Consider the following 26,347-nt stretch of genomic DNA (forward strand, 5'->3'; position numbering starts at 1 on the left):
CAAGAGTTATAGCACTGCTGTAACTTTAACTAATTACAATAAGTCATCTTCATGGATGAAGTCTCTTTGGGTCATGGCCAGCCAAAATTTCCAGCAACGCCTGTCAGAAGTGAAATCCTTTGCTGGGTGTGTTTGTTTCACATACAGGGTGACTGACAACCTGAGATATGTTTTTGACACCACACTGTCCACCTAATTTATACGCAGACCGCACGGCTTATAGTTTGGTCTGGTGTGAATAGATTGCGACAGGCAACAAAGAGCAGTTCCGAACAAAGAAAACAGCAGCCAATATTATTACATTATACACAGCTGTCTGGCCACTGCATTTGTTTGATACATGATATATAGCCAGGCATGAGAAAGAAAAGTCCCTGTTTTTGGTCCCGCTTGGAGGAATCGTCTGTTTTGTAAAATCTATTTCATTTTTTAAAATGTGTCTTATTTTAAGAGTCTGTCTTTGATTCCTTTCCAATCCCATGTGCTGATAATGTGCAAAAAAACCTAAGAAGCCGATCACATTTTTTGTGTGAGGATAATGAAATGGGATTGCAAGCTATTGTATTGAAGTTGTTACCACAAACATCAAACAGCATGGATAACTGTAGTCAGAAGTACAATGAATGCAACACTGAGGCGTCTGGTTGGATCCCTGTGACTACACACACATGCACACACATACACAGATCATCTTGTGCATTTCACATACCAGTAAATGTACTGACCAACATGCATTAATGTGCATGCAAAGTAAAGACGCTAAAAACAAATGCACATATAAACACCATCAACTCTCTAATACCTCAGGGACTTCATACATGAATGATTTATTTACACGTTTCAAAAATTGATAAAGTAGCAGTGAGCAAATGTGAAATTCAACAGCAGCAGGTACTGTTCATTCTGATATAAATGCAAAATGAGCCACAACAAGGTTTCATCTCACTGTGAATGAAATACTAAGTATGACTGCTGATCGCAGCCCAAACATGCATTGCATTTTTAACAGTCACGATTTACGAATATAAGATGCTTTATTGTATATTTTAGAGTTATACCCATCCAATAGTTGTCATGAATATTATGCAGCATGGTAAGCATTTGATTTACAGTATTGGCTTATACTATTTAATGTAAATAAATCAGTGTTTGTTTTGTGCTAAGCAGGAATATCCTATTTCTAATTTGTATATCTTATATAACCTATATGCCATGTGAAATATTCATTGTATAAGTGAACAGTTTTTGAGTCCACTGCTGTGTTCACCAATCCCTTTCATTGTATACCAAATAGTCATTTCTGCTTTAAGAAACTGCTTTTGTGATCCAGTCTGAAATAATTTTAAGACAGAGTTTTCATTTTTGGATGAGCTATTCTTTAAATGTTTTTAACTGTCCAAATAAAGAAACTTGACTTATAAATAATGTGATTGTTCAGGAAAATGTGATAGGATGTTTTCATGTTAAGCAGGCGGTTTCAGGTCTTGGAAGATCCCCCTTCAGTGAATGGGACCTTAATGGCTTCAGACCCTGCACAGTTTCCTTGTTTCTCTAAAAATACAATTTTGGATTTTTGCATTTTGGAGTTTGCATTATCTCTCAAAAGAATAGTGGCATAGTTTCTTTATATGATTCAAAAAGCTTTTATTCTATATTTTTTATTATGTAATTATTATTAGTAATCTGTCTAATTATTAACAATTAAAGTTCTTGATCTTTGTTGAAATGATCACCACAGTTTGCTGGTTGTAATTCATTGCCATGGGATGGAGGGACATATGATATACTCTTAAAAATAAAGAGACCTAAAACATCCGAATAACCTTTCTGTTTCACAAAAGGTTCTTTGTAATGAAAAATGTTCATTAAATTATAAAAAATTGTTCTTCAGTTAACTTTTGACTGAAAGGTTCTTTGAGAAACCCAAAAATGGTTCTTCTACGGCATCGTTGTGAAGAAGGAAGCACATTTATTTTGTAACACAAATTCCCAATCCTCTTTCTTTAAATCTTTGGTCACACTTTATTTTACGGCAGCACTGTTACAGTGTAATTATACACTTAAGTACTAAGTAATACTCATAAACAACATGTACTTACTATAGTGTTACCAAATCGTTTCTCTGGCACATCACAGGCTTGTCTCCAATTGTGCATCCTACTAAACAATAACTATTCAGCAATTTGGCTAAACAAACCTGGGAAAATAAATCAAAGATTATTTTTTTGATCCAGGTTGACATACATGGTGGGATGTCATATGAGCACTATGACAGATGTTAAGGTGAAGATGATTCATTGATCCCTCCCTCCTCTGGGAAACATACATGCATTCATAGATGGATCTTATTTGATTTGAAATGATTTTTGTATTTCAGATGTTTTGCAAAATATTTGACCCATGCAAGTGTAATTTTCTTTAGATTTGGCCCTTCCATCTGTCTCTTTCATATCGTTTAAAACATTACACATATTCATTTGTAATGTTAATATCTTAATCTCATTTTCTGTTGGGGTCTCAGAGATTTCAGTTATGTAAGTATAAAAATAATTGTAGCCATAAAAGGTTAATACTCCTATTTTAATTTTGTTTTTAATCTAACATAATCGAAACACAATTATTTTAAAGGGTTTATTCTGTCATTTTTTCAAAAATACTGCAAAATATAATAAAATACAATAAATAAAAGACAAAATAAACAAAATTATGGTCAAAGTGAAAAGAGCAATACATATGTAACAACATGATTGGCGTGAGAGAGCGCGCGCGCGCGCGAGAGAGAGAGAGAGAGAGAGAGAGAGAGAGAGAGAGAGAGAGAGAGAGAGAGAGAGAGAGAGAGAGAGAGAACCGAGCTTTTAAGAGATTTGATAGAGATTAGAAGCGCCACAGAAATATTGTGTTCAATATGAATCACAGAGCGCGCGCGCGCAAAGACAGAGGATTGAATGAGTCGCAACAATGTATCAAGATGAAGAAGAGTTTCGCGCATCTTTTTCACAGGTGATCTAAACAGGTAGTTGAACTAACTAAACAAAAGACAAAACCTGCAAGAGGTGTAAATGACTCGTCGTGACTGTGAGGATTTGATGAGAAATTGTGGATATCGCGGCGCACTCCGCGTCTTTTGGAGAAAGTTCAAGCTCACAATGAATAGGTAAGACATAACACAATATTGATGTATGTGATGTCTTCTTTGTGTTTTACGTGTTTTGCACATCTGCCGTTTCCTTTCAGTGAGGCTTTATCGACAAAAGTTTACGCGGTAAAACTACATAACTTACCTGCGTAATGCACAAAAAGTACCATTGTATTGCAATATGTTTGGACATGTAGACTACCATGGTATTCCTTTTAGTGCTATGCAAATTGAATGATACATTAATATGACAATAGTTTATATCAAAGTACAACAGAATCTACCATACCACCACTATACTATTTTGGAAAGGATGATAAAGTAGGCAAAATATACAGATTGCTCAACACAAAAACCATTAAATGTGTTTTTGGATATGGTACCATAGTGCATCATTTTGTTTTATGTAACATCATAACTCTTTCATCAATGCATCTTCAGGCTTCAATATATTTTATCACTCTGTATCAAAGAACATTAATGTAGTGAATTTAAGATGTGTAGAAACATTATTAACCCTTATGCAGACTTATTTCATAATGTAGACATAGACTTTTCTGTTCAGAAACACAAACCTGTTAAGCACCACTTGTAAGGGTTTGACACCCATTGGACAATTGTGAGTTTGCCTCAAAGCTCCTATGGTTTGATCTGCTTTTCGTGTCCTTTAGGATGGATTCCTACTGTCTTAAACCACGCTATGGGGTCTGTTGTGTCTCTTTGAATTATTGCGACGGCTGTGTCCCCCTGACGGTTGTGTCATGCTTCCATACACAGTCATCGTTTAACAGACATAACTCCGTGTGAACAATGTCATATGTCGTCAGGAATGTTTGGAAATGTGTTGGAGCTGCTGTCTTTGTCTGCTCAGATGATGTCAAGGATCCAAATCTTTGTGGATTTTCTTTAATGATGTTTGTGCCCTGCTGGATAGATCAGCAAGGATTCATGGGAAATCAGTTCTCATGCTTCTTCAGTGTAGAGACCTGTTAGCTCTCTTTACAGTCAACATTTACAGCCAGTCTTGCAGTTCACATTCAGGTAAAAAGCAAAATATGTGCAGATTTTTTTCTGGATATTTTTTCTTTATGCTGCAAACCTTTTTAAAGTTTGACAGCTGTAATCACTTTGTATGAATAGTTTTTTTTTCATTTTTATACTCATCTTTATGCTCTATAGAAAAAATGACAGCAATTTTAAACAAAATGGTGTTCAGCAACAAAAGCACCTTCAGTTTTATGTGAACATCGTCCTTTTACTCAAACCAAGCGCGGTGCATGTAGCTAAGCTTGCATTAGATATTTTACAATAAGGTTGTATTTGTTAACATTAGTAAATGGATTAACTACCATGAACTAACAATGATCAGTATAGTTTTTCAGTATTAAGTAATCTTTGTTAATGTCAATACTAGGGCTGTCAAACGATTAATCGCAATTAATTGCATACAAAATAAAAGTTTTTGCATAATATATATATGTGTGAACTGTGTGTTATTATTTTGTTTATAAAAATACTCACACATGTTTTTATAAAACATTTACATGTATATTTATTTAGTTTTTGATATATATTGTATTATAAAATAAAATATTTTGTATATTTTGTATCATGAATAAAATGTATAGTGTACAGATCTAAATTTATGCATGTATGTGTGTATTTATATATAAATAATATTTACACACAATACACACACAAATATAATATGCAAACACAAACTTTTATGTTGTATGCGATTAATCGCGATTAATCTTTTGACAGCCATATAGTCAATACATTGACTAATGTTAACAAATACAACCTTATTGTAAAGTGATATTTTGCTGTAGATTCCTGCTTGTTTGGGGGATTTGCTCTCACATTATACCTTAAATGCAACCTTATATCCAGGTAATAACAAGATGGATGATGTTTCAAAACCTGTTGCAACAGTTATGGACAGTTTATAGCAAAAAGCAAAGTTAGCAAAGTTTACAGCTGAACTGCTGATCTCATTATAACTGAGTGGTCCATCTTAATCCAGGTACGGTTTCTGTATCTGACATCCTTTCAGCTGGGTCACTTTGTCCCGTATACTCGATCATTTCAGAACGAGTAGCCTACTCTTGAACTTCTTTGCAGATGGCTCACAATGGATATCGGCTGCGAGATTCAGGTCTAAAAGTCCAATGATTGGTTGCCTTATCCATTACACACCAACTTTCATCGCTGAAGAGCGATCACATTATATTGAATAAGTGTGTCATCTGGAAAATGACCTCACCATTTGTCACCAGCCCAGACACCCGAGTGAGAAATAATAGTTTTAGCTGATGAAAAAAATTAGGGCTCTGTTCACAGACTAGAAAATGAAATGGGGATTTTGGTTCAACATGTAAAATATAATAGGAGAGGGATTAAAGAAATTGCTTAAAAGAAATCATTTTTTGCAGTGGCCAATCCTGATAATTAGGTTTCTAGTTTAATTCGAGCTCTTAGTTACATAATACAGTCATATACTTAACTTAATTGCATACTTTTAGGGGAAAGAGGAGAAAGTCGTTATGAGAAATGAAATGAAATAGAAATCATCTGCAGTCCGGTGTAATCGCCTGTAGACTCAATGGAGTGTTACCGCTAGTTATATGAACAGTCTCTGATGTGCAAATGACTCTGAAAGTGTTTTTCTAATGCATTATAACTCATGCTGCTTTATCATTAATTTGGGTATGTTTTTTTCAGTGGCTTTTATGCTTTTCTTTAAATGGTTTAAAGTTCCCCTGGTGTGAAAATCAAGTTTTTATTGTTGTTTATATCTGTGGTGTTTTTATTATGCTTTAAAACAAACCATTTGCAAATTCATCATTCAACACTGCTATATTTAAAAAAAACACACATGCAAAGCCTGCTAAACGCCACCTCTGTTGAAAATGAGATAATGATTTTAACCGAATGCTCTCGGCACCTATTTAAACGATCTAAGCGCATTGTCTTAAGTGCACAGGCACACGGTCTAAATGGGCGTGTCCGATGCCACTTTTGCTAATTTACCGATGGGAAAAATGTTTGTTCGCCGAGCACGCGGTCAAAAAGGGTTGTACATATTTTTCTAATGAGTAATAGGTGTGTTTTGGGCGTAACGTGCAATAAACCAATGAGAGTCTCAGCTCTCATCCCCTTTAAAAGCCTGTTGCGCTGGCGCTATGTCTAATCCCTATTTAGATGACGGACTTTGTAAACTGAAAAACTAAGTGAAGAAAGAAGACCCCAAGTTTAAGAATAATGTTAAAAATTGTGTTGTTTTCATTTGTATTGAAATGTTTATTTTAAACCTTTAAAAGCTGTTTTCTTTCAGTCATAGAAGTACAAATAGCAGGCTTTTAATTGCTGTAAATGTATTGATATCCTACATAATCATTGTAATCTCATAAAATAATTTGCAAATATGCCAGAAAAGGTTTGTACTCTAAAAATACAAACAAGAGATAAAGAATTTACAAGCGCGCGGAGAGCCGAAGCGTTTCAGCACTCGGACAGCGCCACGGGATTTTTACAAAGCATTAATTAAAATGTTTCTCATCTCACCATATCCACAGAGTCATCATATACAATAAATACGTAAGATAGCATTTAAAAAACATTTAAAAATAGATGCATTTGTTTAAAGCAAAGCATTTATTTACTTACCAGGTTACAGGTGAAGCAGCTCTTTGCGCTTTTTAAGGCCTCATAATCGGTCCTCATTTATGTCTAAGAGACTCAATAATAATCTTTTACATTTCAATCCTTTAATTTTTCATATTTAAAAGCGTTTTTGTGCTGCTGCGCATTCATGTATGTGATAAGCAAACCCGCGTTGTCGTCCCGTTTAGGCGCATATTACTAATGCGCTCTTTAAATAACAAAAAACATATTGCCCCATTGACTTTAGACTTTAGAGCAGGTTTTTGTTGGTCAATGGTGTAGTCTATTTTAGTTACCTCAAAATAGCAACGCGCCAACAATGCGCCTGAACACACTTCGTTTTCAGACCAGAACGGCCATGGGCGCAAATGCATTTGCTATTTAAACAACGTGGCGCTAAACGCGAAAATGATCATTGCGCAGGGTGGAAACTAGCAAAAGACACTTGCGTCGAGCATTGCGCCGCATTGCGCCGGATGTATGATAGAGCCCTCTATGTTCATCAAATACCTTCGCTTTAAATCTGCTTAATCCTGGCCTCGCCATTCAGAAATACACCCAAAAATTCTGTCATCCTTTTGTTATCCTCATGTTGTACTAAACCTAAAAATAACTTTTCTGATGAACACAAAAGGAGATATTTTGATACATGATGGTAAGCACACAGCGGATTACCATTGACTTCCATAGTAGGAGAACACATATTATGGAAGTATTGTAATAAATGATGAAGAAGATATTTTGATAAATGATGGTAAGCACACAGTTGGATGGATAGTACCCAATGAATTCCATCATATTTGTTTTTCCTACTATGGAAGTCAATGGTTATAATCTGCTGTGTTTATTCAGCATTGTCTTCTCTTCCACGTCTGTTGTGAAGCGCATGCGCGAGATTAAGGTCACATGACTGCAGTGACGCTGATGACGTGTTATCCTCAGACATGTTTGCGATGTTTTTTTTTTCAAACTTACAGCATGTGTCTTCTTTAGACTGTAAATGAAAAAAAAGCTGGGGCGCACCAGATAACACGTCAGCCATGTCGTACTTCATCCGCGTCACTGCAGTCACATGACTTTAGTCTTGCGCATGCGCTTCACAACACACATGGAAGAGAAGACAATGCTGCTGAATAAAGTTGTAATGTTTGTTATTTTTGGAGCAAAATGTATTTTCGATGCTTCAACACATTCTAACTCACCCACTGATGTCATGGACTACTTTGATGATGTTTTTATTACCTTTCTGGACATGGACAGTAAACCGTACATAGATTTTCAATGAAGGGTCAGAAAGCTCTCGGGCTAAATATAAAACATCTTAAACTGTCTTACGAGTTTGGAACGACATGTGGGGGTCATTAATTCTCAACTTTATTTTTTTTTTATTTTTATTTTATTAATGACATTATTTTCATTATTGGGTGAAATATCCATTTAAACGAGTGGAGCAGTAGTTTGCAGTAGTAGTATCTATGTACACATATATCTATGATCTGAGCTGAGTGGAGGCATGGACTAATTTGCATATTCATATGCATTATGGTCTGAGCTAGTGAGATTGAGTAGAGCTGGGGAGTGGGGGCTAATTTGCATATTCATAGATTAGTGTATACTAAATAAGGCAGGGGTTACATTTAAGCCATTTAAAGGCATAGAAGTTATTATCACAGGATATAAACTTTTACATATGCTATTATATTGCATTTTAAGGGATAAAATGATCGACTACAATAAGGAGGTGGCCTGGTAATTAGGGTGTATTTAAGAGGCACAATGTTTGCTTTGACCATCACATTGTTGCACATACAGCCTTTGTCTGACACGCAGCCCTTTGCCTGCTGTGATCACTGAGAGGAGAGAATGCCACCACGCATTATTAAAACAGCCCATTATGTTTAACAGCTTCAAATGATGTTTTATCACCGTGCAAATGATATTTACCAGAGAGAGTGCTGGGGAGAGCTTGTCTCCTCCAATTACCGTTCAGCATTCTGTCTCTGCCAACACAAAATCAAATTACACGTCATGAAGAGATGAATCCTCTTCCAAAACAATTATTTTGCAATATTAAATATGTCTTTTAATTTCGGAAGAGGCAGTGGCACTTTATTGAGCTCACATTCACACATATCCAGCTCACGCACGTCATGAAGGGAAGTATTGTTTATAACTGCATGAGGGACTTATTTCTCTGCATTCAGTATTTAATCAGATTTGTTTTACCCGAATCAATTCAAAGGAAAGGGGAATTCAAAACCATTTGGCAGGCAGAATGTGACCGGTTTGGGATGTGATCGGGTTATTCAAAGCAAATTCAATAAGCAGTTCCCACTTTAAATTTAATCAAGGCCTCGTGTACAGTAAGAAATGCTCGGTTCGATATCTGAAGTTGCAGGTGTACACCTGTCTCTGAGTAGATTAGGAGTTGTGAGCGAACACGAAGGGAACTGCAGCGAAAAGCTGTAAAGATGTTACGGTCACATCAGGTGCTGCTAAATTTTGGCCCAAATCTAATAGCTCGGTACTAAGAGTTTTTGAAAGCTGTCAAATGCAACCTCAATGATTTTTTCTACTTTCTCATACATAAATCATGGCTGTGTTCGCATTTCAATTCTAATATTTGCTAACTCTTGCGTATGGGTGATTGCATTTAGGTACTACAGTTGGTGGCCAAAGTCATATTTCTGCTTTTTCAAATAATTTTATTATTTCAATAATTTGGTACTCATTGTCATGCACTGTACAAAATATTTATTGCCTTAAAATTTTTTGTTGAATTAACTCATTAAATCATTTTTACTTACTATTATTTATCATGACCAGTAGGAATGCACACCGATTAATCGTGATTAATTGATTAATTGATTGAGAATAAAAGTCACTCACCTAAAGGATTACTAGGAACACCATACTAATACTGTGTTTGACCCCCTTTCGCCTTCAGAACTGCCTTAATTCTACGTGGCATTGATTGAACAAGGTGCTGAAAGCATTCTTTAGAAATGTTGGCCATATTGATAGAATAGCATCTTGTAGTTGGTGGAGATTTGTGGGATGCACATCCAGAGCATGAAGCTCCCGTTCCACCACATCCCAAAGATGCTCTATTGGGTTGAGATCTGGTGACTGTGGGGGCCATTTTAGTACAGTGAACTCATTGTCATGTTCAAGAAACCAATTTGAAATGAATCGAGCTTTGTGACATGGTGCATTATCCTGCTGGAAGTAGTCATCAGAGAATGGGTACATGGTGGTCATAAAGGGATGGACATGTTCAGAAACAATGCTCAGGTAGGCTGTGGCATTTAAACGATGCCCAGTTGGCACTAAGGGACCTAAAGTGTGTCAAGAAAACATCCCCCACACCATTACACCACCACCACCAGCCTGCACAGTGATAACAAGGCATGATGGATCCATGTTCTCATTCTGTTTATGCCAAATTCTGACTCTATCATCTGAATGTCTCAACAGAAATCGAGACTCATCAGACCAGGCAACGTTTTTCCAGTCTTCAACTGTCCAATTTTGGTGAACTTGTGCAAATTGTAGCCTCTTTTTCCTATTTGTAGTGGAGATGAGTGGTACCCGGTGGGGTCTTCTCCTGTTGTAGCCCATCCACCTCAAGGTTGTGCGTGTTGTGGCTTCACAAATGCTTTGCTGCATACCTCGCTTTGTAACGAGTGGTTATTTCAGTCAAAGTTGCTCTTCTATCAGCTTGAATCAGTCGGCTCATTCTCCTCTGACCTCGCCCACAGGACTGCCGCATACTGGATGTTTTTCCCTTTTCACACCATTCTTTGTAAACCCCAGAAATGGTTGTGCGTGAAAATCCCAGTAATTGAGCAGATTGTGAAATACTCAGACCGGCCCGTCTGGCACCAACAACCATGCCACGCTCAAAATTGCTTAAATCGCCTTTCTTTTCTATTCTGACATTTAGTTTGGAGTTCAGGAGATTGTCTTGACCAGGACCACACCCCCAAATGCCTTGAAGCAAATGCCATGTGATTGGTTGATTAGATAATTGCATTAATGAGAACAGGTGTTCCTAATAATCCTTTAGGTGAGTGTATGTGTGTGAACTGTGTATAATAAGTTTGTTTAGATGAATACACACACATATACATTTGTATATTTATGTATAATTTATATTTTATTTAAATATAAATACTTGATATATAAATATATATTCTTTCTTCAAATTTTTTATGCACGTGTGCATATTTATATATACATAATTATTATACACAGTTCACACACATATATGATGAATTAGTCGGTGTCAGTTCTGTTAATGTCAAACTCTGTTACCAAAGTAGAGTAACAGTGTTGACAGTCATGTATGTGTGTGTGTGTGTGTGTGTTTGAGAGAGAGAGAGAGAGAGAGAGAGAGAGAGAGAGAGAGAGACTCCGGGGACACAAAGTGTACTTGCATATATATATTTACCCATATGCTACTTTGTGCATACTTTGTGAAGAAGTATACAATAATAAACATGTAATTCTCACACATAACGTAGAATTTTTTTTGTCCAAATTAACCTGTAATCTATTATTTATATATTATACAACGGGTCTGTTGAATGCTGCATTCTGATTGGCTGAGAAATGTTCTATGGGTGTTGATTATTTTTCTGTAAACCGCACACCTAACTTTTCAAATGTCTTAAAAGTAGGCACCAGAGCAATGTTTGTGGTAACCGTGGTATAAGCGGAATAATTGACTCCGGTCCTTTGAATTATTTGAAAATAATGCTTTGCGTCGTGCCGCATTACCACCTTGGTGTGCATTATTTTCTTATAATTCAATGGCCTGTCGTCAATTATTCCTTACATAAACACATGTATTTGAAATACAGTGACATTTAAAAATTAGCCCTAGCAAGACACCGACTGCAATTTTATTCCCTATCTGTTTAAAATGTCTTCACATATCTACCGCAGAATGTTTTCAAACACAATACATACTTTGTGCTGTGGTGGACACCATCAGAAATATCATTGAATGACTGTATTGTCCTACAGTACTACATCATTTTATGCAGCCTCAGTATCACTTTCCTTCCATTTAAGTTTTAGCTACTGGACACACGCTATATTTTTATCTTTTTTGTCTCTCTGAAAGAGTTCAGTCTTTCTTCTGACCTTTGAACCCTTTTGAGAGGCTCTTGTTCCACAGCTGCTCTTACAGTCACTGTACATCAGAGCTGATGATGTTTGTGGAGCTTCACCACACGCCAACTCAATGCACTCCTCTGATCCATTGTACACAGTGCAGCGTGATTTTATTAAAGTATAGTCTCTAAGAAGTGACTCATATTGTTTCGTGAAACATCTTAGAGTCACGGTCGTGAGCTTTTAGGGTGCCCACACTGTACACTCGGTTACAAAAGGTTTTTCACAACAGTGCCAAAAAGGAAACCATTTTTGGTTCCCCAAAGTACCATTTAGGAAGTTTTAAAGATACTTTTTTACCTTTATAAAATTTTAAGAACCTTTCTTCCACTACCAAGAAATGTCGGTCTCTAGATGTGGCTCAGGTCTGTCTTTATATGGTTTATGGTTTTATTCCAGTCCCCACGCTGATTTTGCGGCAGCTTTATATAAATTTTTCAATAAAAATTGTGGGGATTTTTTTCCAAGCACAGGATTCTTCTTTCAAAGTACTACACCTGTAAAAACATTTAATTACTTTCTACGACTCAAGGATATACAACATACAACATTCAGTACACATTTTTATTACCTTTCTGACCTCAAGAACACATAGGGCCCTATTTTAACGATCTAAGCGCAACGTCTAAATGGGCGTGTCCGAATCCACTTTTGTTAATTTAACGACGGGAAAAATGGTTTGTGCGCCGAGCGCATGGTCGAAAATGGTTGGTCCTATTGTAATGGGAGTATTTTGGGCGTAACGTGCAGTAAACCAATGAGAGTCTCAGCTCTTATCCCCTTTAAAGCCAGTTGCACTGGCGCTATGTCTAATCCCTATTTAGATGACGGACTTTGTAAACTGAAAAACTAAGCGGAGGAAGAAGATCCCCAGTTTAAGATTAATGTTAAATAATTGTGTTGTTTTTCACTTGTATTGAAATTGTTATTTTTTTATTAAAACCTTTAAAAATCGTCTTCTTTTAGTCATGGAAGTAAAAAAAAAGAGTCCAAGAGACTCAAAAATAATCTTTTACATTCAATCCTTTAATTTTTCATATTTAAAAGCCTTTTTGTGCTGCTGCGCATTCATGTACTATGTGATAAGCAAACCCGCGTTGTCCTCCCGTTTATAGGCGCATATTAATAATGCGCTCTTTAAATAACAAAAAAACATATTGCGCCATTGACTTTAGACTTAAGACCAGGTTTTTGTTGATCAATGGCGTAGTCTATTTTAGTTGCCTCAAAATAGCAACGCGCCAACAATGCGCCTGAACACACCTCGTTTTCAGACCAGAATGCCCATGGGCGCAAAAGGGGGCGCAAATGCATTTGCTATTTAAACAACGCGGCGCTAAACGTGAAAATTAGGGTGGAAACTAGCGAAAGACACTTGCGTCGCGCATTGCGCTGCATTGCGCCGGGTGTAAGATAGAGCCCTTAGTTTCTTTTCTTCATATAACAATGTATATTAGTAAAAAGCAAACTGATATTCAATAAACATTGCATTATCTTAAGAAAATGGCAATATGAATCCATCATATTAACTACAGGCAAACAATTATTATTGTAAAGTATAGTTATTTATTCAGTTGTGGCACTTAAGTATTATGCTGCGTTCACACCAGCCGCAGTAGAGGCGTCAAGCGCGAGTGATTTGGAGGACCTCAATATGGAGGTCTAGCAGCATGAATGAGCCGTTTAGCGCTGCACGGTTGAAGTGATTCCGCCTCAACTTGCGCGTTTGCCACGGCAACGTTCAATTCGCGCCATTCGCGCGAACTAGACACGCGAATGGCGCAAATTGAGCGCTGCTGTGGAAAACGCGCAAGTTGAAAAATTTAAACTTTGCCGGAAAAACACGCCACGTTAACCAATCAGGAGCTTGCTCTAGTAGTGACGTGATTACAGTAAGCAAGCGGAGTCGCAAAAGCTCCTCCCATGACGCGAATTTCTTTGTGAATGTCTCGATGACTGGAATTTTACGCGCGGCTTTCACTTGCGAATGAAGCAAGATTTTAAAAAAACACTTTGGAAAAGGGAGTCGGGCTGGGTACCAAAACACACTTGTAGCCAATCGGTAGTTACGGGCGTGTCTACTAACCGGCATTGTTGTCTGGGTTGCGTATCTGTGGAGCGGGTCTATCAAAAGAAGGTCCAGATTATATTGGGTTAGGGGCATGTGTGTTTAGGTGATGTCAAATGTCAACATTGTGATCGTGCACCCCGCCTTTAACCCAGACCATGAGTGTTGGTGCTGACATAAGCTGCTTCCAAATACCCACACTTGCGGTTTTTGGCCACTCAAGAGGGAGTGCACGTGACAGGAAGTAAGTGCGCAAGACTGTCCCATGTTTTAAATCATTAACTAAACTAAACCTACACTATGGCCCTGTCCCAAATGGCACACTGGACTTCCTCAGAGTTCACACTTTGATGACATCAGGAAGTGCAGACCTTAGGGACCCTTGACCTGAGTCCATGAGGGCGCACTGTAGTCGTCTTTTGGGACGGTTAGAGCAATCAGACCAATCAGATGACAGATGCAAGGAGTTTACTCTGATGGGCAACTTCTCTTCCTATTTCCTGAGTCCCAAAATACGACTCCGGTGCACCCTCGTGGACTCGTGTCAAGGGTTCCGTAAAGTCTGCACTACATGATGTCCTCAAAGTGTGGACTGTGAGGAAGTAAAAAATTTGCCATTTGGGACAGGGCCATGAACGCAGCCACATTCTACCATGCGCTATTCATTTGACCGGAAAAAATTGCTCCTGAAAGAAGACAAACTGCACTTGCCCATATATAATTTATTACGGTATTTTCTTGCTTTCCGTCCACCAATCGCTGTTTTCTGATGAGCTGAAGAGGTGGATGCAGTAGACCGCATTGCACTGCAGCAGAGTCAACTTTAGTGTTACTGGTGTACAGTTTTCATTTAGGAGGTTTTGTTTTACCCCAGTGCTCCATGCGTTTTACTCCCCTCAGTTTAATCTGTTTGGAGCACTGGGGTAAAACAAAAGCCTCCTAAATGAAAACTGTACACCAGTAACACTAAAGTTGACTCGCTGTTGGTAGCGCGAGACTCGACGGCCCGACTCTATAAGTTGATTTTCAATAAAGCACTGGTGAATTTTTCGCTTCTGGGTCCTCTTTCAGAACTGGCAATGCGTTTATAGGTAACCTGCAGGAGTTTAGCTAAATAAATGCTGGATTGTTTTCAACAGCGTTTGGTCAAAAAGGAAGAGCCCATCTTAAAAACTGGATTGAAGCGCGATCTGAACTGTTCTTTTTGTGTTCAGAGAAAAATAAGACTTTAAAACAACATAAAGGTGAGTAAATAATACTGAATTCACTGTTTTGAAATTTGAAATTTCCCAAATACAGTCACAGTAAAATAGTAAAGGGATAAATACACTTAAAACAGATAAAAGGCATCATTTACTATGCGAGGTATGTATTGTTGATATGGATTTAAAGACACTTTTTTTCTACATACTTTCACTTTTTTTCAATAAATGTAATTGTTTTTCCTACATAAAATAATTTGAGTACAATGTTTCACCTGAAATGAGTAATTTCTTTTAGTTTTGTGGAGTCATAGGGAAGAGCTGACTTTTCTGTTATTTTTTTATTCATTCATAGCAGGCAGGTTATTTCCAAATCAATTTTTTTTATTTTTAAATCGGTTGGTTTATGATGTTGGTATAACTGCAGTTTTGTCTTGTTCTTATCTGACTTAAACGTACTTTAATTCATTTTGTTGTTTCTAAAAAAGGGAAGGCTGCATCCTTCGGAGGTCGCATTTGTAGGCTACATACGTCATAAAGACATAAAAATAACAATTATAAAGTTTACTATTATAATTAGTTAATCGTAATTGTTGTAATATGCTCATGACTTGCGAATGTAATACTTGGTTAACAGAAATAAACCAGGCTTAAAAGTAAACAAACTTTACTTATGACTACAATAAAAGTAGTGCCTTTAAGGTGAAATGTAAGGTTTTTTGCTATAATGTTTTGGAGTAAAACACGCAGTTTAATACCTATGAATGTATACAGTATAAATATGCATAATTATTAACATATATGGCATTTTATTTAGAAATTAATAAATGTAATGTTTATCTTGTATGGATTTGAACTTGTTTTACAGCCATTAGGAAACAGGTTTCCCTCGCAGAAGTTTTATTTTTCTTACAACAGTGATGCGTGGGTCAATGTATAAAAAACCCGCACCCGACCGATGTTTTCAACTAACCAATCGCAATTCGGACCGCAAAAAAATTATTATTGTACCCGACCCGCTCCCTTGCCCGCATTTTTAAAAAGTAGTAATTGTTTAAAATAGTTAATTGGCATCTTTATTTCAAACGACTCAACCGACTGCGACCCGAATATCATTAAAAATATTTTTGGATGACTTGCAACCGCGGGTAACTCATTTCGGATCAACCTGCGCATCACTGTCTTACAAATGTGCTAATAAAAGATATTAAATAAAATTGTGTTTTGATTTTTGGGATAATGTACAGCCAACCAGGTCGCAAATAAATCCCTTCAGTGATATCACCCTATCGGGAATTTGTCCCTCACCTCCCCCTACACCTAACTGTGATCATTACTTACTAAATTAGGAATCTTTCTTGACTATATTATTAATCAAATGTAGACTTAAATTGATAAGAGTTAACGTTGGCGACCACAAGTTGCAACTAATACTGCAAATATATTGGTTCATTTGGTGGAGCAAAAGTAAAGTGGGATGAGTTGGATCTACATCTCTAAAAGACAGACAAATTCATCCAAATAAATTGTTTTATATATTAAAAAAATACAAATATCAAAGTTAAAATGAAATCTGTCTCCAAACGGTCCCGTCGGTGCTCAGTGTACACCCAGGTTAAAAAGTAGTTTACAGCCTCCTCCGCACCATGCATTTATCAGAGACAGATATTACCTGCCAATCTGCTGTCATCATTTCTTGCTCTTTTTACCATTGCTTTTATTGCTTTGTAGGATAAAATCGTTTTTTGGTAGACCCAATAAATTATTTATTCATCATAAAGTTCACATAGTAAACGTCTATTTTTGTTTTGTTTAGACTGTTATTAGGGCAAATCTTTTGAAACACATTTAAATTCTCATTTCTGAGGCGCTGTGAGTGACTGTGCTGACAGTGACGTCTCATGAGTTTAGTGTTGGACAGTTTTGTTGTTTTAACTGTTCGTTCAAACGAATCGGTTCAAATGAGTCAGTTCGCGAATCAGATGCACTGTGTGTTAAAATATGCCAAAAGTTGGATGATTTATCAGACTTTGAAGTGGAAAAAACATCACCCAAAATAATGACGTCATTTAGCGCATCTTGGGTCAAATACTGCTGCAAATCAAGTGCAAATTTCGCAGCGTTTGCTTGATTTGCAAAATTCTGCAGGGACTATTCATGTTACTAGCACAAGCAACACAAAGTATTAAGGATTAGAAGTGTTGAAATGGTGTCTGCTAAGATAAAAAATGAATGATTGAATGACTAGTTTTCATTGCACAGGTCACAATATTATTATTTTTATCTCTTAACAGGTTGCTCAGGTAGTCAAACCCTCGAGTTTTGGAGTCCTCACCATTATGACATTACACTCGCTAATGTTGGACGGTCACATCGGGATGATCTGGAGTTTAGGTTTGAGCAGCTGTCATTCTATTACATGGCCACACCTCCTGTGGATGATGTGGGCGTGGCTGAGCTCGTGTTCCTGGGCTCACCAGCACACGCACCCGCATTCTATCAAACTCCTTGGGGACATCACACTGGGCGGTCTGTTTCCGGTTCACTCCAGGGGTCCCGCCGGGGTCCCGTGCGGGGAAATAAAGAAGGAAAAAGGAATCCATCGTATGGAGGCCATGCTGTACGCACTGGACCAGATCAACAGCGACCCGGACTTGCTACCCAACATTACGCTAGGGGCCCGGATTCTTGACACGTGTTCCAGAGACACTTACGCTCTTGAGCAGTCCCTTACGTTTGTCCAAGCGCTTATTCAGAAAGACACATCTGACATCCGATGCTCCAACGGGGAACAACCAATCATACGCAAGCCCGAGCGAGTGGTGGGCGTGATAGGGGCGTCAGCCAGTTCGGTGTCCATCATGGTGGCCAATGTGCTGCGATTATTTGAGGTGAGATTACATAGTAAATGTATGGGAGTGAGTTAATATAGTGATGTTTGAACATCCACATCTGACATTCAATCATGATTCAAAATATAAAATGTTCTTTACATTATGTTGGATGATTTCCAATACATCACAATAAAGGACTTTAGCTGGGTTTTTACAGGCAGGGTCACATATAAGAAAAATAATAAACAATTCTGCACTCTTTCTAGATGACTGTATAAAACCAGCAGATTGTGACAGATTTCCTTTTAGATTGCTTCCAGTGAAACACATGAGATGCTCTGGAAGATTCTCAGATCATGCTGGGATAACATGGATCATCAGGTTTTGAAGTCCATGCCAGCTTGAGTGCAGCTGTCATTATTGAGGAGGCAAACCAAACCAAATACAAAACAAATCATAAAAACAAATTTTCTAATAAAATAACAGCTTATGATTCTTAGAATAAATCAATATCACCATTATGTTAAATAGACCAGAGCATCAGAGATTACATGCAGGATCCTGGGAACAAATAAGCACACTGACAGGGAGTTGCTTAAAGAGGACATTCAACAAGACTTTTTTAATATGTAAAATAAATCTTTGGTGTGCCCAGAGTACATTCAGTATGTAAAGTTTTAGCTCAAAATACCATATAGATCATTTATTATAAGATGTTAAAATTGCCACTTTGTAGGTACTGTATGAGCAAAAATGTGCCGTTTTTGTGCGCGTCCTTTTAAATGCAAATGAGCTGATCTCTGCACTAAATGGCAGTGGTGTGGCTGTAGATTAACTCTTTCCCCGCCATTGATGAGATAACTCGTCAATTAAGAGAAAACGCTTCCCTGCCAATGACGAGAAATTCCGGCTTTCTGCAATACCGCTATTATCCACTAGGTGCGCACTTCCGCAACTTATACAACCCAGAAGTAACGCCTCAAGTGAAAGAGAAAGAACTCCGTGTATATTTTAAAGATCGCTCTGCATCTGATCTCTATTAAAAGTCCTTCACAAAAATGTAATTATCTCAGCTTTTTGCTCAAAATTTTGTGTTTTGATGAAACCTACACATATTTGAGAGGTGATAAAAAGAGAACTAATGAAGGTAGGATGAAAAGTTTTTTTGTTGTTGTTTGAAAGCAGAGGGTCTGTTTATATATTTAAAGGGACACTTCACCCATTTGCATTAATCTTTGTATAGTTAGAAACCCAGTCATGTTTTTGAATGGTCATGCATCATTCTCTCTGTTTCCCCTAAACAGGAGAAATATGGATTTCAGTGTTGCACTTCCTTCTTTCAATGATGTAAAAAGCATCATTTTGCATCATTGAAAAAAGGAAGTCCTATATCTTTGTAGAGGGGGTGAGACTACAAACTCTCCTTTCTTGGTCAAATAGGCACCAAATTTGAAGTTTATGTTACATTTCGACTACAAATATGATCCACTTTTAAAAAAGATTAATGGGTCCACGGGTGAAATGCTCCTTTAAAGAAGAAAATTTTCTGAAAGGCATTAAACTTTTGTGAAAATCATCAAAATTGCAGGCGCTGGCTGGCAGCTTTTTTTAAAAACACTGGCGGTTAAGGTGTGGTATTATCCCCTTCTGACATCACAAGGGGAGCCAAATTTCAATTACCTATTTTTTCACATATGCAGAATAGTTTACCAAAACTAAGTTACTGGGTTGATCTTTTTCACATTTTCTAGGTTGGACCCAGTTATAGCTCTTAAAGGTGCAGTGTGTAAATTTTAGAATTGCAACCAACGGCTCAGTCCACTGCTCACCTCTTGCTTTTGAAACACATAGAGAAGCTACGGTAGCCGCCACCGGACAAACATGTCATCGTCGGAGACAATTTAAAAAGTAAAAACAAGTTTGTCTGTTAAGGGCTTCTGTAGACACAAGGCGGCACAAAAATGCGACTTCCATGTAAGGGGACCCTCTGTGTATGTAAATAAAAACATCTCATTGTAAGATAATATACACATACCGGTTCATTATGAAAGGTCTTTATACACCCCTGATAATATAGTTTTGTATATTATTTTGCATTTCTGTCAAGAAATCCTTTTACATACTGCACCTTTAACCCTTGTGGGTTGTTCCATATCACTTCCCTTTCGGTTGTTCGTGTACAAAACAGGCCACTAAATTAAACGGCTCTAAATATTTATCAGAATGATTTTTTTCAATTTTTTTTTCATAAATCTGTTAATCAACCTCAGTACTGATCAAACCTACCAAATGTTTAAAAAAATTTCATGATTTTAACTCTTTAATTGCCAAGTTCATAAGTGGTGTCACTGAATTGGGGAGAAAACACTCTCTTTCTCTTCCCCTCTCTCTCTCTCTCTCTCTCTCTTTCTCTCTCTCTCTCTCTCTCTCTCTCTCTCTCTCTCTTTCTCTCTCTCTCTCTCTCCCTAGTATGCTATTATATTCCATATATAACTCAATGTACAAGCCAGAAATTAGGCTCTGTCTTTTGCACAGGCCTAATAAAGGGTTAATGGTGTCCCATGGTGATCAACAGTAAAAATGACAAATTTGACCTCTTAGCAGGAAAAACTGCCAAAGCCATGGTGTCATGGCTTTGCAATCAAAAAATGTTGTTATAATGGAGTCAATGGAGCAAAAATGCCACGAACAACTAATTAGGGAGAAAAAAATAAAAACTGATGCTGCACAAAAACTAAAAATGCATCAAATCCAATGTTTTTACCAATCTTTGACAAGCCCAAGACTGTGAAAAAGGTTTTAAAAAATCCAGTTCACAATCACTTTATATATTGAAAATCGATAATTTTGTGTGTTTTTTCATCAAATCAGTGACACCACTTATGAACTTGGCAATTAAAGAGTTAAAATCATGGAAATTTTGTAAGCATTTGGTAGATTTGATCAGTACTGAGGATGATTAACAGAGTTATACAATTTTTTTTTTTAAAAATTACACAAACAACACGAAAGGGTAGTAAATTTGCCCACGGTATATTGTTGAGTTTTTGAAAAATTTCAAAATATTTTCTCAAAATATGTGTAAATATAAGATTTGTCACCAAAAACCATTCAATTTGCTGAAACACAGAGAAAGTTGTGGCCAAATTACATAAAAATGGCCAAAAATGGCATCAACAACCCATAAGGGTTAGAGTTCTCAACGGGCCTGAAAATTACAACCCGACCCGGCCCGTGGCTTTTAAAGGCCGGACCTGATGTAACCCGACACATCAACATGAATTATCTGTCCGAACCCGACCCGCGGCCCGACGCCAGAGACCCCCCCCCCTCCCTTTTTTTTCTCATACATGTAGGCTATTATCATGACCAGCAGACGGGAATTCAAATCAACCTTTAATATTCACGCCTTTTACAAACAACTGAAACAATAAACTTTAAATGTAGGCTATGGGGCTGGACACACCAAAACTTTTAAACGGGGCTGAAAATGCATTGAGGGCGCCGAATGCCAGCTGTTTTTCAGCCTGACATTGACGAGCGGAGCTTTTCACTCAAAGTTGAATATTTTTGAACTCTCGGCGCTCAGCGCTGAACACAAAAAAAACCCTGAGCGCAGGTTTTCAGCGAGGAAAAAACCCACTAGCTGCTTGCTAATTTGAAAAACGCAGAGTTTCCATTGGAATCAATTGAAAACATGCGCTGGCTGCGGGCGTAAAAGCTTTGGTTTGTCCAGCCCCTATATAAATATGCCTTAAATAACAATCACACAATAATAAATAAAAAGAACTCAAATCACTGAGCGTAAAAGATTAAGCCCGAGGTCCGACCCGACCTGACTCATTTGCTTATATTTTTGACCCAAACCCGACCCGTTGAGAACTCTAATAAGGGTTAAACCTTGAAAAAGTCAGACTTTCATGATATGTCCCCTTTAATGCTGACTTTATTGTGGGGTTACAGGGGCTTTTAAAGAGTATCAGAGGGGGATCTTAAAACAAAAACATATGTTCTGTATACGTGGCATATAGGCAGAAATGAACATCTGGATTTAATAAAATGACCTCATAGACATAGCGGTATGGAAACATACAGCAAACCATTTATCATTTGTGTGAGTGAAACATTTAATCATAACAATGATGTGTAATGCAAAAACAATAGGCTACATTACAAACATATTGCATTGTGGGCTTTTTTAAATGTATGCATATTTCTCAAGCACTGACACATCAGCTTTACAGACTTTAGGATTACAACGTCAAACTACTTTAAGTTTAACTTCTCTTTAACATCTGCTCAATGTAAATGTAACGTCTAGAATGATGTTTGTTGGACAGAAATGTTATTAGAGGACTAACAAATTATGGCATTGCATGGTTTTATTTACTCAAATTTTCTTCATGGGGTCACATTTACCCAAGTCGTTCTCTCTTAAAATTATTTTTTTTCATAATTGACTCACTCCCAGCATCTTATTTTTATACAACCAATATACTCTTTCACCTCTAAAGATTTTTGATCCTGTTTGTGAAAGTCTCATATTTAATTTTGAAGTTTGATTTCAATCTTACTAAGTCAATATTAAAGATATCAAGATTATATTTTCACAGAATCTTCTTTACACCATGTAGAATTGTAAACAGTAAATCACACACACACACACAAAAAAACTTGGGTGGGTTTTCACAGACTGGGTTGTCACATTTAAGTTGTCGAATCTCAAACCTTAAAATGCCACCTTTAGATGCATCACTGAGGTCCGACTTTATTGATGTCAGACGGCGTTGCTTTTTATGTGACCTTTCGGTGCTGGTGGCTGTTGTGACCGATCTGTTTTTGAAAGGAAAATAACCACAGCGAAATGATGACAAACGTTGCAATTTTGGGTGAACTGTTCCTTTAATTGTGTGTTTGCCAAACTGCTTTGAAATGGATGCTTGACAGGATCTTGATGCCCGTGGGCCAGGACCCACAGTTAATTGACAATAAGGATTTAAAGAGAGCGACTAATCATGTTGTCAGCCTTTGGCTCTCTTCTGTCCTGTAGGCCTTTGAAAATTACTTTAGCTTTGTCTTAAATCCAGCAAGCATTTAGACAGATTTGTATTCCCTAAAGCTTTCTGTTTTCATTTTGTGAGGTGTTATACCAAAGTTTAAGTGTTGAAATGAAGGTAGTGGATTGTGCAGACAGTGATGCTGCTGGGTTTTTTTTTTTCAATGTGATGCACAAAAGGTAATTTTTTAATATCTTGACTAAATGGAATCAGGTTATTTTGTTGTGATTCACAGAAGAAATTAATTTGGGTTTTTAGCAACATTAGGGTTAGTAAATCATGACAGTAATTATATTTTGAATAAACTAACCCTTTATATGATTACATTTAACTAACAATGGTGTTGGATTTTAATATGAAGGCTTTGAGAATGGCCAAATGAACAGTGAATGGGCTGGCAGTATAAGCTCCACATGTTGTGTTGAAAACGTTTCATCTTCAATGATGTGTGTCATGGTGGGGAATAACTATCATCATATCATTGAATTCATAAGAAGTAATCACTTTAAATGATCCTCATCCAAACATGTAGAGCTTTGAAACCCCCCGCTATTAAATTTCGTTTTATTGCACTACATTTACATTCAGCTAATTACACTTAAATGTCTGTGGACAAGTTTTTTGTGCTTTAATTAAACTACATTATAATCCTGAATCAAACTGACCCCAGAACCCATTTCAGTGCAATTATACGTGCTAAACATTTCATTTAACGTTTTGAAAGTAAGTCTTGCATATGCATAAAGGAAACTGTGACTCAAACTGTTCTGAAACATTGGCGAGCACCATTGTTGACGGATCTAACTCAGTTTGCATGGAGATTAGCGAGCAAACTCAGTTTTTTGTGGCTTAAACAAAAGCAAAGAGATGCCAAGAAGAAGCTTGACCAGAATTCTACCCTTAACCCTCCCAAAAATGGTCAAACATTTCATTTTTAGCAAACAAAAGTGGGGGACATTTGAAAAAGAGGATTAGGAAGAAAGTTCATCCCAAATGGCCGATATTTGGTGTCTTCAGCTTGCAGCTCAGTATTGAACTTCTCTGTCTGAGAATAATAAGAGATTATATGAAAAATAAGCAATCTGTAACAAATGCTGTGATTTTCTCTCGACCCTACTGAAAAATCCAGCTAAAACCAGCATAAGCTGGTAGCTGGTTTTAGCTGGTTTAAGGTGGTTTACGCTGGTCCTCCCAGCCTGACAAAGCTGGTCATGCTGGTGGGCCAGCTGGTATTCCAGCCTGACCAGCTTAGTCCAGCTAGACCAGCTTAAAATGTGACCAAAACACAGCTAGACCAGCTTGCTACACCAGCAAAACCAGCTTCCTACACCAGCAAAACCAGCTAAAACCAAGCTGGAGACCAGCTAAAACCAGCTCACCAGCTTATGCTGGTCTTAGCTGGATTTTTCAGTAGGGGAGTGTTATCTCTCATACCCAATGCCCTCAGGTTTCTCAAAGTCTTGAATCCTTCCTACATAGTTCTCATGTTTGGAGAGGAAAAAGAGGCAACCATATTGTTTTGAGCACACATAAAGTTGTTTTTATCTTGTGTAAGGTGAAATGGGAAATTGATTTTATGAGAGTCGACCGAGTGACAGACTAATAAACCTTTTTTTGGTTATTCTCTAATGGAACAAGACAGAAAGTGAGATGGGTCTGCTATGCTATCCAATGAAAAGCTTTATTAAATGTCGCATTGCTATGTGAGTTTTTTTTTTGTTGCATTATTTAGTTTAAAACAGTCTAGATGTGAATAAAACATTGAAGATTAATGATTGCTCTTAATAATTTAGCTTTGACAAAGCAAATATGTTAATGACCCATTTGAATTTTGTGAAAGACAGAAGTTGCAAGCAAAATTTCTTTAAAGGGGTCATATGACGTTGCTTAAAGAACATTATTTTGTGTATTTGCTGTAATGCAATGTGTTTACGCGGTTTAAGGTTAAAAAACAACTTGATCTCACAAAGTTCTGTGTTATAGTCACGGAATATTTTGCTCATTTATCCGTGTCATTGTCACGGATCTCCGGATTTTTTCGTGTCCGTACCACGGACTTTCTTTTCCGTGTCAGTTTCACGTATTGGTTACTCAATAGTTTTTCCTATTTTTAAACCATTTTTGCATGGGTTTGGGGTTAGATTTGGGGTGTGGGTTAGAATGTCACTTGAACTATTGGTTTATTTTTTATACTAGTTTTAAACAGTTGTCGCCTGACGTTATGGGTTAGAGTTGGGTTTGGGTTAGGATGTCATTTTATGTTACAGAAAGTCGTTCTATCCCCAAACCCATGCAAAAATGGTAAGAAAATAGAAAAAACAATAGAGTAACCAATACGTGAAACTGACAAGGAAAAGAAAGTCCGTGGTACGGACACGGAAAAATGCGGAGATCTGTGACAATGACATGGATAAATGAGCAAAATATTCAGTTACTATATCATGAAAATTTGTGAGATCAGGTTGTTAAAAAAACATAATGCATAACAAATTAATCGCAACTAATCGTTTGCAGAATAAAAGTTTTTGTTTACATCATATATGTGTGTGTACTGTGTATAATAATTATGAATATATAAATACACACACATGCATGTATATATTTAAGAAATATTTACATTTTATATAAGGGCTGTCAATCGATTAAAATATTTAATCTAGATTAAACGCATGATTGTTAACTCAATCGCAACATTTTTATCTGTTCTATATCTACCTTAATTTAACTCTTATTTTTTAATACTCGAATCAACATGGGCATGGACGAATATGGATGCTTTATGCAAATGTATGTTTATTATTTATAGAGCCCCTAAGGGGACATGGAGCAAAAATTAAATAAAGTTTAGTTTCGCGTGCACATGTGAAACTATCGCGTGCACATATGAAACTTCCGCGATTAGTTTCGTGTGCACTCATGAAACTTTCGTTTTCATGTACGTGCGCGATAGTTTCACATGCTCGCACGATAGTTTCACATGCATGCGCGCGATAGTTTCACATGAGCACAATCACTGCATACATACCTTAAATTCACTAGTAAAACTAATAGATTTGGCACACACACAGTCAAAAACAATATCTATATATGTTCAACTTTTTTTCTTTCTTTTATTGTTTTATTGACATTGACACAGACAGCTTTAGGATCTACTGTAATGTAAGGATCTAATATAATCTTACACATCCAATATTTTTCCCCAA

General features: G+C 37.1%; 1 protein-coding gene across 1 annotated transcript in view; it reads left to right on the plus strand.

Annotated features, from left to right (window-relative positions):
* Window positions 1-2,847: 2,847 nt before the first annotated feature.
* The window catches only part of grm6a (glutamate receptor, metabotropic 6a), a 78,792-nt gene continuing 55,292 nt past the window's right edge, over window positions 2,848-26,347 (plus strand). The window contains exons 1-2 of the mRNA XM_055168045.2: window positions 2,848-3,154; window positions 17,548-18,144. Coding sequence (XP_055024020.2) covers window positions 17,593-18,144 — 552 coding nt within the window. The 5' untranslated portion in view covers window positions 2,848-3,154; window positions 17,548-17,592. The remainder of the gene's footprint in view (window positions 3,155-17,547; window positions 18,145-26,347) is intronic.

This window comes from Misgurnus anguillicaudatus, chromosome 5 (assembly GCF_027580225.2).
Source record: "Misgurnus anguillicaudatus chromosome 5, ASM2758022v2, whole genome shotgun sequence".
NCBI classification, from domain to species: domain Eukaryota; kingdom Metazoa; phylum Chordata; class Actinopteri; order Cypriniformes; family Cobitidae; genus Misgurnus; species Misgurnus anguillicaudatus.